The 20,724-nt window shown below is 43.1% G+C and overlaps 2 protein-coding genes across 5 annotated transcripts in view; one reads left to right on the top strand and one right to left on the bottom strand.

Annotated features, from left to right (window-relative positions):
• The window catches only part of CD34 (CD34 molecule), a 138,974-nt gene that overhangs the window by 35,953 nt on the left and 82,297 nt on the right, over positions 1 to 20,724 (bottom strand). The window contains exon 1 of one of the 2 annotated variants that reach the window (XM_081009107.1): positions 3,355 to 3,533. The exons of the other annotated variant lie outside the window; for it this stretch is intronic. Within the exon in view, the coding sequence (XP_080865233.1) occupies positions 3,355 to 3,430 (76 nt within the window). The 5' untranslated portion in view covers positions 3,431 to 3,533. Of the gene's footprint in view, positions 1 to 3,354; positions 3,534 to 20,724 lie in introns of those variants that run through there. 2 annotated transcript variants of the gene reach the window in all.
• The window catches only part of LOC308478926 (uncharacterized protein), a gene marked incomplete at its 5' end in the record, with an annotated part of 131,148 nt that overhangs the window by 90,613 nt on the left and 19,811 nt on the right, over positions 1 to 20,724 (top strand). The window lies entirely within an intron of this gene.

Genomic DNA, 20,724 nt, shown 5'->3' with positions numbered 1-20,724 from the left:
GGCAATCCTAGCTCCCTAGTAGCATATAATAGGCATGTTTATAAAAATATGTTTGTTGCATTCATACTTTACATTTTAACATGTGCACATAAAACAGTGTAACTTTGTTAACAGTGTGTGTGAACTATGAAATCACAGTGAAAATCAAGTTAAATAAAGAAACAAATAAAGTTACAATAAGATGCTCTCAGAACATAAGCCATCTTTTTGGTAATTGGGAAAACTGACCTTATTTTCATATAAATCAGTGGGAGTTGAGAAACTAGCATCTCACAATAGATGTCTTGCAGAACCTTGAAGGATCAGATCAATGTATCACTTGATGCCTCTGAATGTCATCACGTGTACTTCTATCTATGCAGAACAAAAAACCTAAAAGCTGCTTCACAATCGTGTAGGCTATGGTTACATTTCTGTTTGCTGTGGTAAACATGTAATGTGTGAAAGGGAGTTGTGTATGACCTAAGAGCTGTGGGCATGCAGAGAACATGTGCTGGAAAAATGTGACTGGCTTAGGTTTACCAGTTCAAGTCTACAGTGCATTTGGATGTGTATAATTCATTTTTGCACTTAATATTTTTACCCACACATACCTCAAGGTAGCCTGAGAAAACACAACTGATGCTGAAAATTAGGAACAGGAAATAGACATAAAAGTGGTTGACCTTTGTGCCAAGAAAATGACATACTATCCACATACAAACAAAGTGTTGTTTACCTCCTCCCACAGTACTACATTTCCCAGCACCCTTAACAAACTGCAGCTACCAGGATTCTTGTGGGGGTGGGGTGCTTTAAATGTATGTTGTGTACACAGCCAGTGGACCAAGGGGGGACGGGACATTTCCTCAACTACCAAGTGCCACCTCACAATACTGTCACCGTAGGAATGTATCTGTAAATTACTCTTGTTCTTAATGTGTTTAACTAACTTTATTTATTTATTCAATCAATCAATCTGTATACAGTGGTACCTCAGGTTACATACGCTTCAGTTTACATACGCTTCAGGTTACACACTCCGCTAACCCAGAAATAGTGCTTCAGGTTAAGAACTTTGCTTCAGGATAAGAACAGAAATTGGGCTCCGGCGGCGTGGCGGCAGCAGGAGGTCCCATTAGCTAAAGTGGTGCTTCAGGTTAAGAACAGTTTCAGGTTAAGTACGGACCTCCAGAACGAATTAAGTACTTAACCCGAGGTACCACTGTACCACCCTAAGTCACAGCATAAACCTAAGTCACTGTACCACCCTAAGTCACAGCATAAAAATAAAAATAAAAACAATTACATCTCAGAGAAATGCATGGTTTTAGCTGATAGTTTTCTGAGGCATATTCAGTTTGATTAGTATATTTCTGAAAGTTAGTAATAGTGTACTGTATGTTCTAAGGTGATGGAGGTTTTGGCATGGGATTTACTTGCATGTCATGACAGAACACAAATTAAACCCAATTGTTTTTCATGTTTTAGAGAGGGAAATCCAGCACGTTCACAGCCCAAGATATGGTGACTACTAGCTTTACTTACCAAAACAAAAACAAAAACCATGTTTCCCTAATAGAAAATGCAAGCTCACTGATGAGGATATATCTAGGCAGCTAAGCAAGCTTCGTATGCCTGCATTCCACCACTGCTTTAACTATGACATAATGCTTTTCATGCATACATTTCTAGGCAATATGCCCAAGAAGATAAAGTATTATTGCAGAAGACGAAGCCAAGACACACAGGCGTAAAATTACCTTGAAAATATTTGCCAAGTGTAGACAGGAGCCAAAAACAGAACCCTATGTGCATCTTCAAAATGCAAATTCATGTGTTGGAAAGCATCTCTAATTGCGATGGAAATCCAGCTCTAGTTGTACATAACTAATGGACCTGGATGCACCTTCTCATTCACATTAGAAGCCTTTCAATGTAGTATGAATGAGAGTCACAATAGAGAGATGCATGCCGATTCCTATGTTTATTCAACATTGGATTTCATTGGTAAATGTGCTTACATGATTTTCTCCCTAGCTGGTTCAAGTAATTGTGTGGAGTGAAGCCTACTTTTAAAGGGAATAGAGTATCACATTGCTTTTTCAATTACTAGATAAAATTAGATAAAATTTCAAAAGGGTTTAATAAAGTTCAACACTGAACTTGCAGAGACTGCAGCAGTAGCAATTCCACATGTATTTTTTAAAAAAACCTATATCTGGATGTTAGAAAGCCAGCTACAAGACAATTTTCACACACAACACTGAAAAAGAAGACCATATTATATTTATTTGTTTACAAAGTTAATTGCAGCCACACAAATTAGGCCTTACTTTGCTTTTTCCTTTCAAAATCTTTGATTTTTAAACCTGAATGGTTTAAAACAGGAGGGCAATTAATTGCATAGCCACCAAAGTGATGTCCCTGAAACATGCTGTGACCAGCTGCAGACACACATCTCTCCTGCTCACTTGATGTACACGGGCAGCAAATACAACTGCCATATGAACTGTGACTTGGCCAGTAGATGTAAGAAGGAAAAACAAAACCCCACAAAATAAATAAACAGGCCATGCCAGCTTCAGAGCAGGATAAGCACGATCCTTTGGGGAGTACTAAAAAGTGCAATAAACATTAGAAAGACAGGAATACAGTCCAGTGACTTGTCTAAGGAGGGTCTTATGGTCTAGTGGATAAAGAGAAATTAAAGTAGTCTGGCTGCAAAAGTGTGCAAAATACTCAGTTGTGCTATACATACACTATGCAGTACCTTCAACTTAGAAATTAGTAACATAACATTCCCTAATCATTACTTTTTTTAAGTTGTACAAATAAAATGCATAAGCATTCAAAAATAGTAACAGTAATTACCAAAAGTAGTCAGTTGTGCCAACCACTATAGGCTAGCAGGCTACAAACAGACGCGCTCAGCTACACAGTCTAGGATTTTATGTTTAATAAAAATAATGTATGTTAGTCTCTGGGATACTGAAGCCTTGCTAACAATCACTGGAGATGTCTAGTACGGAGAATTGCAAAACCATGAATAAAATGTGTGCATCTGATAGCCTTCTGTATGCCACTTCTGCACATGGGCAACTATACAACTATAAAACCTGCAAAAATTCTATATGCCACTAATTAGAGTATTTCAGTTGTGTGCACTATTCCTTTACATGCTGTGCATTCTGTTTACCAGTTTGCTTCTAATGTTATTAGCATCTAGCTATCTAACAGATATTACAAGAGATAAACTTCCGTCAGTATTCAATAACTATGGCACAGGCAGAACAAGATTCATTCTTCATTTTCTGTCTGCAAGTAACACAGCAATTGTAAGGTTGGGTCCACCCCCCCATACCGAATACTCACCCAGCAGGCTCAAAGCACAGAACACTGTCCAGAATAAATGCCTTTCCTTCAGTACTTTAAAACTCCACTGTAACATTATTTCCAACGGTGAACTGTTAAGCAGTGCCTATGAGTAAAAGTGAGGTCAGTACTGAGTTCGATAGGATTCCCTTCTAAAAGATGTTTCTAAACCTCTGATCTCATAGCTTTATATAGTTCTCACATTTGTTAAACTTCCGCCCTACAATATTACATCAGTTTAACTCTTTCCTGGAAACTGCTTTCTATCACTGTGGACAGGACATTCCCAGAATTTAAAACTGTAAAAATGTCACAGAAAGCTTTTTGAAAGTAATCTAATATGAACACTACATAAGTAGAGAATGTAAATGCACATTTCATGTGTTATAACAGCAACATGGTGCATGTCAGAATTTTAAAAACTGCAAACAGATCACCATTGGAGGGAACTTGGGAAAAACCTTACAAGAATCCAGTTCTGGCTCCTAGTACTACAAAATAAGCAATGGTAGAGTGAAGGGAAAAAAATGAATAACTTAATGTGAATTAACATCAAGTTAACCCAGGAGGGGACATTGCCTGTAACTGGAAACATTCTGAAATGTAAGCAAGCATGATTTTCAAAACCAATGAAATTAGTCCTTGTTTTATTTGGGTGTCACTGCAAGTAACAAGAAGCTTCATTGTCACTGGATTTCTCTAAATTAAATGAGATAAATCACACTAAAAACATTTTGCTTGCCCTTCTTTTAATTACTTCACACACACAAGTGTTAACATTAACTCATACTTGTTTTAAGTTCCACAGGGTTCTACCATACAACAAAGCCACAATTCCACCTAAACTAGAGAGGAAGTGGATTTACATATGAAGCTGCCTTATACATTGGCACAATTAGCCCAGTATTGCCTCCTATTACTAGCATTAGCTGCCCAAAGTCTGCCTCACAGAGAGGTCTTTGATATCTCCTGCTAAATCTTTATTTTCACCTGAGATGCTAGGAGTTCAACCAGGAACTTTCTGCATGCAGAGTATATGCATGCACACGAAAGCTCATACCAATAACAAACTTGTTGTTGTTGTTTAGTCGTTTAGTCGTGTCTGACTCTTCGTGACCCCATGGACCAGAGCACGCCAGGCACTTCTGTTTTCATAACAAACTTAGTTGGTCTCTAAGGTGCTACTGGAAGGAATTTTTTTATTTGTTTCAACTACGGCGGACCAACAAGGCTACCTACCTATAACTAGAGTATATGCTGGACCACTAAGCTTCGGCCCTATGCTCTGACCTCTATCAATGCAGCAGAACCTCTGATGTGAAACTACACGCATTCATCTTGCATGTATATGGGCTTGTACACCCTGGAAAAAACAGGGTCCTTGACTATGCAGAGAGTCTAGATGCATAAAGCTTATGTGCACATAGGTGCTATGCAGAGGTTCTGCTGAATGCACAGAAGTCAGAGGTAGAACCAGAAGAGCTTATGTTGCATATGTCTTTCCTCACACCTCTGTGGTCCATCTTCTGTTCCACACTTTATTCTCCCACGCCATTGTTTTATGTTAGCAGGCTTCATAGTTTACATTGACATTCAGTGTGGCACTCCCCCTACCCAATAAGTATAAGTAGCAGTCAATGTTGGAGAGCAGCATCAGAGCAAACTACAGCATTGTAACCATCTAGGCACAGATGGGTTCTGTTAGACAGGGAAAGGGAGGGGGAATCTAGACAAGCAGCCATTTTTGGTAGCAACCACATGTTAAGTGTAAGACAGGTGCGGAACTTCTGATATTATTGGACTCCCAATTCCCATCAGCCCCAGCTGGCACAGTCAATTATCAGAGATGATGGGAGTTGTAGTCCAGTGACATCTGGAAGGCCAAAGTTTCTGACCTGTGTAACTTCTAGTTTGGCTCTTCCAATACAATGCACCCCCATATCCAGGACACTATCTTCCAGATCAACCCTCCTGCACAAATCACAGCAAATTTTTCCTGGCACAGCACCCAAAAATGAATGTTTTGGGGTGCTACACAAAATCGCTGCTCCCCCAAAATGCTTTTTTTCAGGGCAGCAATCTTGGGCAGCACCCCAAAATGTGTGCTTTTGGGTGCCATGCCTGAAAAAAGTGCAGCCCAAAATCGTGCAAAATCATGGCAGCCACTTTGACCACTGTCCTTTTGTGAGAAAAAAAAATGAGATGTCCCGTTTTTTCTGGAGCAGTTGACAGGTATGAGGTAGTTCTGATCTTTGCTAAAGATACATCACTGCTGCCCATTGGCAGAGGAATGGGGGCGCGCGCGGGGAGCACACCGCCCCCAGCACTATCAGGGAGCAGGGTACCATCGTGACTGCCCCCCCCAGACACACGCTGTGTGCCCCCCCACCACGCTAGGTGCCATGCCCCCGCGGGCGACGTGCCACACCCCCGGGATGTGCACCAGCCACGCCCCTGCCTGCTCTCCGCCCCTAGTATAATGCCCAGTAAATGGAAAATACACCTACAAGTCTCAACAATTTCTATGTTACCATAGAGATTCTGATTTTAGCATTTCTGGCCAAATGCAAAAACAAATATTTTATTGAAAGACCATCTTTCTACTGCTGTTAAGGGTAAAGGACCCCGGCTGATTAAGTCCAGTCGAATTCAACTATGGGGTGTGGTGCTCAACTCTGCTTTTAGGCTGAGGGAGCCGGCATTTGTCTGCAGATAGCTTTCCAGATCATGTGGCCAACATGACTAAACCACTTCTGGTGCAACGGGACACCGCGACAGAAACCACAGTGTACGGAAACGCTGTTTACCTTCTGTCAGGGAACTGCCATCAGAAGGAAGGGAAGTGAAAGGGCTCACACAGGTTGGGAGAGACTCAGCAGCTGAAGAGGGAACCAGTAGGGGGAGAGGAGCTGAGCTGAGGGAAAGTGAGCTGGAGGGATGGCTCAGAGACACTTCCAGCGAAAACAGTGGGGAGGTTTCAGGACCTCCTGTAGGGACACCCACTCCTCGCCGGAAACTGTCACGCAGAGAGTCCAGAAGACGTGTTTCCGTTAAGGAGCTTTTATGTTGGAAGCGATTCCGAAAGCAACCACTGTCGGAATCTGCCAGCGACTGACGGAGCCATGTTTAAGGGGCTCCGTTACAGACAGAGGTTTGCAAACTTGACCAAACTCTGAGGGACTAGGATTTTACACACAAGCAGCTCATCGTCCCATCTCAGCATTCCGACAGTCTCCGTGAGCAGCTTGTGCAGGAGAAGGCATCATGAGCAACCCAGCCGGAACCGGAGAAGCAGGAGCTGGAGCGGGTCTAAGCCTGGAAGAAAGGTACCGGGTGTTGGAGGTCCAGCTAGCGCTGCAGACGGCGAGGCTCGAGGAGAGGAGGGCTCAGGATGCAGACAAAAAGGGGAAAGACACCCAGCTCGTCAGAAAGGTACCAGGATTGGTGCAGAAGTTTGGGGGGGAGCCCAAAGACTATCATGGCTTTCGGACAGAGATGCAATATGCCCTCAATCTGCAGTTTGATGAATTCCCTGACGAGGAATCACGAGTGGCTTTCGTGATTGGGCATCTTGAAAAGGGGGCGAGAGACTGGGTTAGACCCCTGATGGCAGCGAATAGTGACGTCCTAAAGGACACGATGAAGTTCTTTCGCGCCATGGATCTGATGTTTTCCAGCGATATTGAACAGGGAGTGGTCCGCAGACAGTTAATGGCTTGCAAACAGGGGAGCCGATCTGTCCGTGAGTACTGGACTGAGTTCACCATGTTGATCCATAAATTGGGGTGGGATCTATCGGCGGAACCCATTCAAATGCTCTTTGAAGAAGGGCTTTCTTCGGCTGTGAAAGACGAACTTTCCCGGGCGCCCAGGGCGGAGTCTATGGACCAGCTGACCAAATCAGCGCTGACCATAGGAGCGCGCCAGGAGGCGAGAGCATTGGAGAGGCGGGAAGGGAAGGGGGAACGTTGGAAGGAGTTCCGCATTCCAGACATTCCAGAGCCAACTTTCCCGCCGGCAGAGCCGATGGAAATCGGAACAGCGCGCGCGCGCGCAGTTTCAAAGCCCAGTGAGGGGGGAAAGAAGGAGGGAAAAGGCGCCCGGAAATGCTATCTCTGCCAACAGCCAGGTCACTTTGCCAGAGTCTGCCCCCAGAGGAAGGAATGGCAAGGGATGGTAGGAGCTGTGGAGGGAAGAGAGGAAGAAATACCGAAGCAAGTAAAAGCCAACGCCTGGCTGCCACCGTCGGGGCACAGCAGCCAGGCCAAAGAGCAGTGAAAGTGCCCACGCCAGAACCTCCTAAACCCGCCCTAGTGATAGAAGTGGCGCTAGAGCTGCCAAACGGACACCCTCTAAAGATAAAGGCGCTGTTGGACTCAGGCAGCTCCTGCAATTTCATGAGCAAAGAGTTTGCAGCTGAACACCAGATACAGACGATCCCTTTAAGCAACCCCCTGCAGGTGACCACGATCGATGGCAGGGAGCTGTTGGGAGGAGAAGTCAGCTTGCAGACCGTCCCAATGATAATGAAGGTGGCAAGGCACACAGAACTGATAGCGTTTAATGTGGCCACCTTGGGAGGAGCTCCCATTATATTGGGGATGAGCTGGCTAGCGTTACATGATCCGCTGGTGGGCTGGCATCAGAGAGTGGTTTCTTTTGGTTCAGCACATTGCTTAGAACACTGCAAAGAGGGAAAGGGTTTGGCAGGGGCCCAAGCCACCCTAGCAGGGACTGAAGTAACGGAGAACGTGAAGGTACCACGACAATACGCAGATCTCCGCGACGTCTTCAGCGAAAGGGAAGCTGACCAACTACCCCCGCATAGACCCTTTGACTGTCAAATCAATTTACTCCCTGGGGCACAGCTCCCTGTAGGCAAGCTGTACGCCATGTCAGACAGAGAGATGCAGGAGCTAAGAGAGTTCATTGACAAGAACCTGAAGAGAGGGTTCATCAGAGAGTCCAGGGCGGTGGGGGGCAGCCCAGTGTTTTTTGTGGATAAAAAAAACACGAACAAGCCGAGGCTTGTGTGTGACTTCAGGGCCTTAAATGCAGTGTCAGAACCAGTGGCTTTCCCTATGCCCAGGATTGACGACATTTTGACAAGGGTCAGGAAGGGAAAGATTTTTACTAAACTGGACCTAAGGGGGGCGTACAACCTGATACGAATAAGGAAGGGGGATGAATGGAAAACCACCATGTTCACCCCTTTGGGGGCATTTGAATATTTAGTTATGCCCTTCGGCCTACAAGGAGGCTCCGCGTGCTTTCAATCGTTTATGAACCACGTCCTGGGGCCTTTGCTTTACAAGAATTGTGTGGCCTTCTTAGACGACGTGTTGGTGTATTCTGAGAATGAGGAGCAGCATGTGAGAGACGTCAGAGAAGTGTTGAGCAGGCTGCAAGCCAACCAGCTGTGGGTGAAACTGGAGAAGTGTCAGTTTCATACCAAGGAGGTGGAATTCCTGGGGTATCGCCTGTCAGACAAGGGATTGGCCATGGATCCCGGCAAGGTCCAGGCGGTGCTGGAATGGAAAACACCCAAAACAAGGAAGGATGTGCAGAGGTTCCTAGGATTTGGGAACTTCTATCGTAAGTTCATCCGAAACTTTGCCCACCTGACGGCGCCCATTACGGACTGTCTCAGCAGTAAGAAGAAGTTCGTTTGGACTGAGGAGGCGGAGCGAGCATTTGAGGAACTAAAAAGGGCCTTCGCCTCGGAACAACAACTCCTGCATGTGGATTTACAAAAACCGATGAGAGTGGAAACTGACGCATCAGACAGAGCGATTGGGGCGGTGCTTCTGCAGCCAGGGAAGGAGGAGTCAGAGTGGAGACCGTGTGCCTTTTTTTCGCGAAAGCTGAACAAATCCGAGAGGAACTACACGGTGTATGACCGAGAACTACTAGCCATTCATGAGGCGTTCCGGAGATGGAGGCACCTGCTAATTGGCGCACAACATAAGGTGCAAGTGTGCACTGACCACAAGAACCTAGAGTATTGGAGGACGGCACGAGTGCTCAACCAACGGCAAGTGAGATGGGCCCAGGAGTTCTCCAAATTTAACTTTGAGATTTGTTACGTGCCAGGCCCAGAGAACATTAGGGCGGACGCTCTCTCACGCAAACCTGAATATTTGGAGGGGGAGGGAGCACCCGAAGAGAGACATGTCATTCCAGAGGACCGCTGGGTGTGTGGGGCGGCATTGGTGGGACAAAGAGAACTGGTAGAGGAAACAGAGAATGATGAATACGCCCAGAATAAGCTCAGAGGTCTTAGGGGTGAGGGAGAGGAACCAGGGGGTTTCGAGGAAAGAAATGGAGCTTTGTATTACAAAGGGGCACTGTATATCCCTGAAGGAGACTTAAGGGGGAGGGTACTCAAGCAGTTGCACGACAGCCCCACGGCGGGGCATTTTGGACAACACAAAACCATGTGGTTGGTCACCAGGGAATTTTGGTGGCCTAAGGTGAGGGAAGATGTACGGGAGTATGTAAGAGGGTGTGAGCAATGCCAGCGAGCCAAAGGGGAGAGGCGGGCACCGGCGGGGCTATTAGAACCCTTACCAACCCCAGAACGACCTTGGGAGGCAGTGTCGATAGATTTTATGACTGATCTGCCGAAGTCCAAGGGGAAAACAGCCATCATGGTGGTGGTAGACCTACTAACAAAGATGTGCCACTTTGTAGCCTGCTCGCATGCAGTCACGGCGGAAGAGACAGCGAAGTTATTTGTAGAACACATTTTTAGGTTGCACGGGGTGCCATTGAGGGTGGTCTCAGACCGAGGAAAACAATTTACTTCCAGGTTCTGGAGGAAGCTCATGAGCTTACTGCAGGTGGAGGTCAACTTTTCGACTGCCCGGCACCCTGAAACCAACGGGCAGGCGGAAAGAGCAAACGGTGTCCTCCAGCAATACCTGAGGTGTTATGTCAATGACAGAGAGAATGACTGGGTAGAAAAGTTGGCGCTGGCGGAATTTGCCTACAACAATGCCGAGAATGTGTCCACAGGGATGAGCCCCTTCTTGGCTAATTATGGGTGTCATCCCAGGGGTTTCCCAGGGGGAGAAGGGGAGAGATGGAGCGTCCCGGCAGCCGAGCATTTTGTAGAAGAAATGGAAGCAATCCATCGTCAGCTCCAACTCAACTTAGAAAGGGCGAAGGAAGAATACAAGAGGCAGGCAGACAAGAACCGAAGGGAAGGTGAAACCATAAGGGTGGGAGATAGGGTGTGGCTGTCAACCCAAGGGTTGCCGTTCAAAGGAGGTTGTAAGAAATTAAGACCCAGGAGATTGGGTCCCTTTGAGGTCATTCAACAGGTCAACCCAGTGGCTTTCAGGCTCCGGTTACCCAACCACATGAAACTGCACCCAGTATTTCACAGGTCGTTACTGTCACCGTATGAGGGGGGACGAGAAGGGATGGCCACTCGGGGACCGGTCATAGAAGAAAGGGAATGCAGCAGCCATGTGGCAGAAATCCTCGACGCCAGGTGGAAGGGGGATCAGGTGGAGTATTTGGTAGCGTGGGAAGGAGAACCGGAGTCAGAAAACACTTGGGTAATGGCAGAAGATATCAATGACGAGGTATTGATAGAAACGTTCCATCAAAGGTTCCCAAGGAAACCTCAGCCTGTGGAGAGGTTCCGGAGGGAATACTTTGGGACCACCGATGAGGAGGAGGAGTTGGAAGGATTCTCGGACTCGGAAGGGGAAGGGGAGATGGACTCTGAGGAGGAGGAGTACTTCGAGACCAGGAACCGCAACAGGTGGAGAGAAGTGTTCGGGACATCGGAAGATGAAGGAAGTTCATTCCGGGGTTTTGCCTCCTCACCGCCCGTAGAGGAGGGGGCGAGAGGGGATGAAGGGGGCCCTGGAGGGGAGGTGGATGTCAGGGAACTGCCATCGGAAGGAAGGGAAGTGAAAGGGCTCACACAGGTTGGGAGAGACTCAGCAGCTGAAGAGGGAACCAGTAGGGGGAGAGGAGCTGAGCTGAGGGAAAGTGAGCTGGAGGGATGGCTCAGAGACACTTCCAGCGAAAACAGTGGGGAGGTTTCAGGACCTCCTGTAGGGACACCCACTCCTCGCCGGAAACTGTCACGCAGAGAGTCCAGAAGACGTGTTTCCGTTAAGGAGCTTTTATGTTGGAAGCGATTCCGAAAGCAACCACTGTCGGAATCTGCCAGCGACTGACGGAGCCATGTTTAAGGGGCTCCGTTACAGACAGAGGTTTGCAAACTTGACCAAACTCTGAGGGACTAGGATTTTACACACAAGCAGCTCATCGTCCCATCTCACCTTCCCACTGCAGTGGTACCTACTGTGGTTATCTACTATTTTCTACTGCTGTAGATTAATGTGAATACCCTTCCCAATCTCTGGGAGGTTTATATTTGAACTCGGGGGTGAGGTGGGGTACACAAGTTTAATTTATGTGATTCAAAATTACATGGGGGGCACTGTATTTTTTTATTTTTTTTACAATAAACCATAGTAATAATAATTACATGAACCTGAAAAGTATGAGCAGAATTTCCCATACTTAGTAGGCCATCCTATATTTTTCAACCTAGAAATTAATTTTCATAGAGACTCCCTAATGAAAATTAGAATACACTTTCCTGCAACTGAGAAAACATCATTATCATGGATATACGGTTATAACCATGAAGATAATCTCACTTATTTTATGGAAACATGATAAGCAAGGAAATTCCTTAGTAGATTATTTTTTAATTTATATTCATTTACTGGCATAATAGCTTTTATTTTTAGTTTAGGACCGGAAACTATTACTGCAGGGGAAACATCTGTTGTTATAATATTTTGTTTCAGTTTATATATATATATAGAGAGAGAGAGAGAGAGAGAATGATTTATACTCCTTTTTTCTTTTAGCTGGCACAGCTCAGTGACAGGTATAAATATCCCAAATTAAGGAGGACAGAGTGAAAGATAATTAAAAAATAACAAGTGAAGCTAGTGTCTTCAAGATGGGTTTAAGGTGCACACATTTCAAATCCTTGTCAAGTGTGTTTAAAAAATGCCAGGTCTTATCCCAGTTTTTGAAAGAAGAATCATGCTTCATTATTTTATTAAGGTAAGAGAAGAGGCAAAATTGCTACAATTAAACCTCAAGCTCATCAGATATGACAATGATGTCTCTAGGTCACTGTATAATGAAGAAAATTAATGTGGATCAGAAGCAAAATATTCTTGAAATGTTCAGGATGTTTGATTACTGGGACATTGAGCTGATCTTCCACTGGGGGCTTGTGCCTAAATAAATAAGCCCCTGTCTCATCCCTAAACATAAGTACTCCACTGCATTACTTCATCTACTTTCCTTACCCCTATTTTAGCCATTCACTAAAAGAGAGTTGCAGGAGGGAGAGATCTAACACAGAGGTCGGCAACCTAAGACCCATGAGCCAGTTCCGGCCCATGAGCTTCCTGGACCGGCCCACAGCTGTTCCGTGGATCGGCGTGGGGATTTTGTGCTCCCCCCCTCCGTGGTGCCATTTCTTTTCTCATTGCAGGGACCAACTTCCGGGTCGGAAGAGCCCCATAAATAGCATGTGTGCATGCGCAGGTGCGCAGAGGCATGTATGCTCCGGCCCACCAAGAGGTCTACGGGGAGTGGATCGGCCCGGCCTCAAAAAACGTCGCCAACCCCTGATCTAACATATATTTAAGTTGTTCAGTTGTATTCCATGCATAGAAGCAGGGCTTTTTTCAGCTGGAACTCGCTGGAACTCAGTTCCGACACCTCTCAGGTGGGTGCCACTGCCATTATAAGAGAACAGCAAAGATCCCCCGTGTTGCAAACAGAAAAATCTGGCAATCTAAAAGCAACACGACAGGCTAATAATTTGATTACGAAAACTTCCGGGTTAGCGCCACCGGCAATGGCGGAGTTCCTCTGACTGAGAGGAACCCGCTCCGTGAAAATCGGGTCTTGCCGCCGCGGCGAAGGCGGAGACCCTCTAAAAATCCCAGGCGGAGGAAGCCTGGGAACGTGGGATTCGGCTGACACCAGGAGCGCCTCCCCTACTCGCAGGGAAACCCTTTTTCGGGGATCCGAAGCGACGTGGGGTGAGTGGCGTGGTGTTTTGAATCAACCACTACTTTTACGGAGTGAAGCCGCACAGCCGTTGCCGGAGAGCGCTGACTTTTTCCTGTGGACAATTGGACTCTAAACAAGTACCCGTGAGTAGAACGGAAAATTGGATTAAGAAACATTTTAATTTGGCACTGAAGCGGGAAGGTTCTAAACAGGAAGTACGCCTCCCGCTTTTTGTAAATAGATTGAAGCAAAAACTTTGTAAGCTAAAGTCTGGAAAGTCGTATATAAATGTCTAAATTTCCTTCAGTTATTACCACCAAAACCCCTCTTGGAAGCAGGAGAAAGGGGGGGAATTTTTGACTGTTTAAGCCTGCAGGAGAGAGAGTAAAGAAAGATAAATTTCCACCGTCTCAAACCTGGGAACGGGGTGTCAGAGACAGAAATTTACGGGGAAGTTCATCGACTGTGAATGGAACATCTTTTGACAGATAGTAAAAAAAAGAGAAACAAATTGACTCCAATGTTGCTTCTTGCATTCAAAGAAACAAAGTATTTGAAAAAGGAAAGTAATTTTTCTTTGTTGGTCCTGCTTTCAAAAGATGGATACAAATAGAAATTGTCTCCTCTAGAGGGAGCTTGTTAATTTGTTGCCGGAGTCGATCTGGGGAGTTCACAGCTGTAAGATTAGGATCGTGAGACCAGACTCTGACCTTGAATAAAAATGTGTTTACAAGAAGTCTTGGTGCTTGCTTTTTGCAAGACAAGTGCTTTGCTGGAGCAGATGCATGAGAAGATGGATTTGATGACTGTTGCAGTTAAAAACTTTGGACAAACGGCGAATACTCATATAGAAACCATTCAGGAACCAGCCCAGGGACTTGTTTTGACAGGGCAAGCGCAAGTGCAGAAGATAATGGAGGAGGTTGCTGTTGAACCTCAAGTAACACAAATGGAGAGATCCGAGGCCTTGCAGGAGCATAAGCTGCTGTTTTTGAAGTTTGAATCTGGAGTAGACCAGGGGGGGTCTGGAGTTGTGAGGGCTCTTAATTTTGGAAGGACTTTGAAACATGCTTTTAAATACTTTCTGGATTACAGTGTTGACTCTGGGGAATGGGACTGTGGGGAATGGGCTGATCTGCTGAGGAGAGATGGAGATATTTTTGGATTGGAGTCCTCCTGAGACCTACCCCCCAAGGAGAAAGGAAAGAAATTAAGAAAAAGATCAACAAAAGATAAAGTAAAGTCCAGGTATAAACAAGAAGAAGATCTGCAGAAGGGACATGGAAAAGACTTAAGAGCCTCGGATATAAGATCACCAGGTTGATGGACTAGATGGAATGAACAAGAAGGACTGACAAAACCTGAGACCAGGAAGAAGAGACGTTGGATGAAGATTGGAAGAAAGTTTTTAAAAAAATTATTTTGAGAATTAGTGTAAAATTAATGAGTATTAGGAAAAACGTTGGAATGAAAGTATTTGGCTTTAGTAGAAATGATATAAGGAGTTATGTACATTAAGTTTTAAGTTTTAAGGTTTTTTTTATGGCAAGAGAAGGTTAAATAAATTAAGGTAAATTGAATGACAGAATATAGTGAAAGATGGAAAGGATTTGTTGAGTTAATTTAAAGGTTAGATCGTTAAGATACATTATATAACAAAAATTGAGAAAGATGGAAAGAATTTGCTGAAATAATTAATTAAATTAGAATACAAAAAGGGAGGTGGTGAGGAGGTCGATGAAACAAGTAAGTGAAAGATAAAGATATGGAACATTGGATGTGTGTTTTAATGTTATTGTGGTTTTTTTTTGCTGTATTGTTGTATTGTTTTTTATGCTTTTCTCTTTATGTATTGTAATGTATGCTTTGTTAATTTTTTTGTTGTTTTCTTTTTTCTTTTTTCTGTAATTCTTAAACTCTTAATAAATATCATTTTTAAAAAATAAAAAATAAAAATAATTTGATTACGACACTTTATTATAGCTACTAAATTGTATCTTCATTCAGAGTCAAATGGCATACAACATATACAAGGTAACACCAAAATAAGTATAAATTCCCAACCTGTGGAGCACCAACTTCTTTCAGCGTGTTCACTGCTAAATATATGAATAAGTTGTGAATATAACCAGGTGCATCCGTGTTGTGGTTGGGACTTTATACCTATTTTGGAAGGCATGTCGCCTCAAGCTTGAATCGTTCTCTGTTTGATACACCATTGAAAAAATTCCCTACTTTGGGAAATTCTCTGAAGTCACATTAGTTGGTGTTACCTTGTATATATTGTATGCCACTTGACTCTGAATGAAGGTACGATTTAGTAGCTATATAAAGTGTTGTAATCAAATTATTAGCCTGTCGTGTTACTTTTAGGTTGCCACATTATAAGAGAACAATCAGTTCATGGTGAGTTCTGGCACCTCTTTTTCGATAAAAATAGCACTGCGTAGAAGCTATACATAAAGGATCCCATAGGACTATCTGCACTTGGGTGCAAATGTCCAGGGGTTGGGACTAGTTCCTTGCATAATGTCACAGGCAGAACCCGCACCATGGTCCTATTGCTCTCTTCTTCACACATATTTTGTATGCACGGAGAACAACTGAACAGGGTTTTACCTAACCAGTTAAATTCTCATTACTATTGAGTGTACTTTTCAAGTAGGTGACATAGGATTACAATCACAAAATCCCTGGACTGAAATATATGAAAGCCATGTTAGTCAGCTCCTTGTCCTATGACTCACACCTTCCATTTAGGTTAACACCACACTAATTCACTGACTATCTGTGGTGATAGTTAAACCTTCATCCTCAATGCATTTCCTAAAATCATTAGTCCTGGCACTAGTTTGTGGTGACAGTGAAAGTTAGACAGCTGCCACATAATTTGCACTCCTTGTCTCTGACCCAGATGGCTCAATATACTGCAGGCAGGCAGTATATTTCCAATTTTTTTTGAATTATTTTGGACAGTTTCTTACTAAGCAATTTTAAAGCCCCCTTAACAGTTTTGGTTTTGCTTGTTTGCTTAGAATCATGGAAAGGACCTTAAAACATCATCTACTCCAAATCTCTCCCAATGCAAGAAACCAGATTCCTGCATTGGCTGATATTTGGAAAGCAGAGTTTACTCACAACCTTGCTTTCTGGTTTCTCTGTGGCTCAACAAGGTTAGCTTATTTTCAATAACAGCAAATGGATCATTTTTAAATAATTGAATATAGTATACATTAATTATCCACGTGACAAATTGTGGCAACTCCCCCCCCCCCCCCAATTTTTGTCCATATGATGAGACAATTAGAATGCATTTTTTTCTCTTAGTAAGAATGCTATGATTCTAAAACATACAAATCCATTTCTGAGAGGAATGTCGTGCAGGGTAAACTTCAGGAAGCAGAGCCTGTATGACATTTTTGTATGACATTTTTATGCTACTCCCCCCTCCCCACCTGTTTTAATAAATATCCCAGTGTATTATACAAGCAAGAGTTGATTAATGCAAAGGTTCAGAATCAGGTTTTAGTTTCAGTATAAGGGCTGTGTCCTGGAACACACAAAGTAATACTAAAGAAAAAAAACAATATGAGCATGCACAGAGTGCCTTTCTCTGACTGCTGGGTAATCACAGTCTATCTCCACACATTCAGGATTAAGGAACAGAGTGTTCAGACCAGAAGGGCTTGGGCATCTTACTTTTCAGAAATTCAGCACTTCAAACAAATTATACGTAAGGTCAGAAGTCTGAGATGGGACCACAGTTCTTCTACAAGGAAGTTTTCACACACACAAAACCCAGATTGTGCAAAAACATGAAGTCATGTTGACTTTTAAGTTCATACATACCAGCAAAATAAAAATATGATATCATCATCGCATAACGTATCTCCTTGACAGCCACATCATTAATCCCATTGATTTGGTAAATGTCAAGTGCAGTTTCCTGCAGCTAACACACCCTCTGCTTTGGTACTCACACCAAACTGCTCCTGGAGCTGCCCCACATATTCATTCATTGATATTTGCATGGAACATGTTGACATTACATAGCCAATATTATAAAAACACCCCATGGTGTATACCACCCACATCATAAATTCAAGGCACTGTTTCTGCCCTAAGAATTTAATAGTCTTCCTGTTTTTGTACTTAAAAGCAGGGAGCGGGGCATGAGTAAGAGCATAAGATCCCTCATTCCCACAGCCTCTTAACTTACACAACTAACATGTTAATGTTAATGTACATGCCAATTGTAGGTTTGCCCTCCACAGAATTAATTGTCACCCACTCACATCAGGTTTCCCAAATAAAACACAAAGCCAGCTATGGCCCATTAATTTAAGACTCGTCTAGTAGCAAAACACTATAGTTATAGGGGTCAGCCAAGAGGACCATATCTGTGAATCACTGAAAGCCATTTTGGTGTTAATCCATATGCCCTTCCTGTTTGGCTCTGCAGAGCGCTTAGGACAATAAAAACTTCACCCTGTGATTGGTGGTTTTTAGGTATTTTCAAACATAAATTTTATTATACTCTAATACAGTTTTGAAATATAGCTAAATAAGAAAGATAAGGTTTGTTTATAACTATGAAAGCTTCTAGACTACCTAGGAAAATGTCAGATCGTTAAAAACAACAACGGGGGCAGGTACAATAAGTGGGCATGGCAAGTGTATGGAACTGGTTTTCTACACAGTGCACACACATCTCTTGCCATCTTCTGTCAAGACAAGCACAAGGTATTCTCACCGTTCAAGAACACATTCCATTCAAGGAGGGCAGAGAGCAGGAAGAGGTGTGGTCTGTGGAGGGATTATAGCCTAGGGAGAGTCTCAAGGGCCAGATAGAGAGGCATGAAGGGCTTCATTTGGCCCCTATCACCCATTTGGCCCTACCACCCTTGACCCTAAGTCAATGCTGGCTGATGCTGACACCATGTTGGCTGGTGGGCACCACTTTGACTAATCCTGCTTAAATCAGTTAGAATTGCATTACCTACCTCTCCCCTTCAATGAAAGGCCATTTATTCCCATGGACACATCAGTTAGGCAATGAGCCCAGGTAGATATTTCGTTTCTATGGGATCTTGGGTCAATATCTGCTTGGAAACCTCAGCTCTTGCTAAGATTCTTACCCATACTAGTTTATTTTAAAAGATCCAGCTGTCTGGCTGCTGTTATTAACCCACAGGTAGTGTGGAAAAGCCAGGGAATTATCTTGTAATTGCTGTCGTGTTTGTAGAGTTGCAACGCAGGCTTATTGTAAATTCTCCTTGAGAAATTATTACATGTTTTTGCTGAGGGAAAAATCAATCTGTTTTCAGAAAAACAAGCAGATTTTAGGAAAGGCGTTTGCACAGGCAAGTTTTAGGGAAGGATGATAATTGACCTTTCACATTTAATTGCTACCCACTGTTTACTGAGAAAGGTTTTCAGACTTCATTGATTGGAGAGGAATGTTTGTTCCTCATAAATGCAGGCCGTCTCTGGAAGAAATAAGCTGCCACTGGTATTGATCCCCAGGCTGTTGCTGCCGTCACAAAGTTTTCATGTTCATAATGAGTCTAGCTCTGAGATGGGATAAAGATGAAATAGCCAAATCTGCCAGTAAAAAAGATCAAGAATGTTTGAGAACATTCCCCTGAGTTTCTCCACAGATTTGTAGCATTTCTCCAAACCGTCACATCAGGTGTTTTTCGTCCATAATGAGTGCAGTTCATTGAATTCTGGGCTGTTTCAATGGGCCTTTCCACTTATGACAGTTCTGTCCCCATATTATATAAAAGGAACTGGTGAACTTTGCCTGAGGACATGCTCTCCACAATGGGAAAGTATTTTTTTTAAAAAAATAAAAGAGACATGAAATTGAGCAAAGAATGAATGCTCAATATATCCTCTCTCTTTTTTAAGGAAAATATTAACAGAAAAATGTTTTCAAGTGACAGGTAAAAATGCTGTCACTACTAGCTAATTACAACACAGAAGAGAACACCTGCTGTAAGGTATCACTTAGAGCTACCATGATGCAATGAGTAGAGGTTAGGACTTAGGGCAGAGTTCAAATCCTTACTCAGCCATGAAGTTTACTGGATGATGTTGACCAAGCCACTGTCTCAGCCTAATCCACCTCACCATGGTTGTGAAGACAAAATGGAAGAATATATATATATATGCCTTATGAGCTCTTTGTAGAAAAGATGGGGTGAAAAATTAAATTAAAAAAATTGCCTACTTTGTTCACAACTCTGTCTCCCACCCACATCCATTGTCTTTGTTTGTTTATTTCAATTTATAGGCAGCTTTTTAAACCCGGAAGTTTCCAGAGCAGTGTTTAGTGAAAGTTAAAACAATTATATTAACAAAATTATATCAGCCACAATGTGGTAGTATTAGAACAGATAAAACCAACAGGAGACAGCATAAAATAAATGTTATCAGAACTGCACAAAGACTATCATTAACAGTTGTTTGAAAAGGCCTCCTGTTGTCTTTCCGAAGGAATCATTTGGCTTGTTTCTCATGGTGTAGCTCTGACTAGTGGCATTCATTCATTCATTCATTCATTCTCTGCCTTTTCTCCTGATGGGACTCAAGGCGGTTTACAGATAAAAACAAGAATCGCTAAAACACAGAAAAAACTATACTTAAAAACCAATTAAACATTAATAGAATTGAAATTATATGCATATAAAATATGTTTAAAACATACAAATAGCTTTACGATAAAAACATCATTGCACCAGCCCTTTCGTTAAAAGCAGTCCATTTCCTACCTTGTTCTTTACACTAGGAAGGGTGAAGGACATAAACCTGAGGAATCACATCTCTCCTGATATTGTCAAAAGATATAACATATAAATCCACTGGGAACCACTCCGATGGATAATAATTTCTCAAAAATAAATGTGTAAATAAGCATTACAAATTCAAGAATTAAACAACCTCTTTAGTGTATAGCCAATAATAATATGGACTGAATTCTTTAGCATTTTTTGCTGTGTGTCTGCATCTTCCCAGACCAGACACAGGTGAAGAGGCCACAGAAAGTGTATATGCAGAAGGACAGAGTACAAGCCATTAAACAAGAGCAATGTGGCACATGATGCTTTTATCAGTTGCCAAACATGCAACTGATAATTTTTGTCTTTCATAGTTTGGTTGTAAATTATTCTTTTACTGAAGGAAAACATTTCAAATAAGTAGGACCTTTCCAGTTATTCTCTAAAACTTCAAAGCTATTCATGTGCTTCACAGTTAGGAAACTGGGATTTTTGTGTAGAACCAAAAACAGTAGCA

This window comes from Podarcis pityusensis, assembly GCF_964106645.2.
Source record: "Podarcis pityusensis genome assembly, chromosome: 6".
Classification (NCBI taxonomy): Eukaryota; Metazoa; Chordata; class Lepidosauria; order Squamata; family Lacertidae; genus Podarcis; species Podarcis pityusensis.
This window is presented reverse-complemented; position numbering and strand designations above follow the sequence as displayed.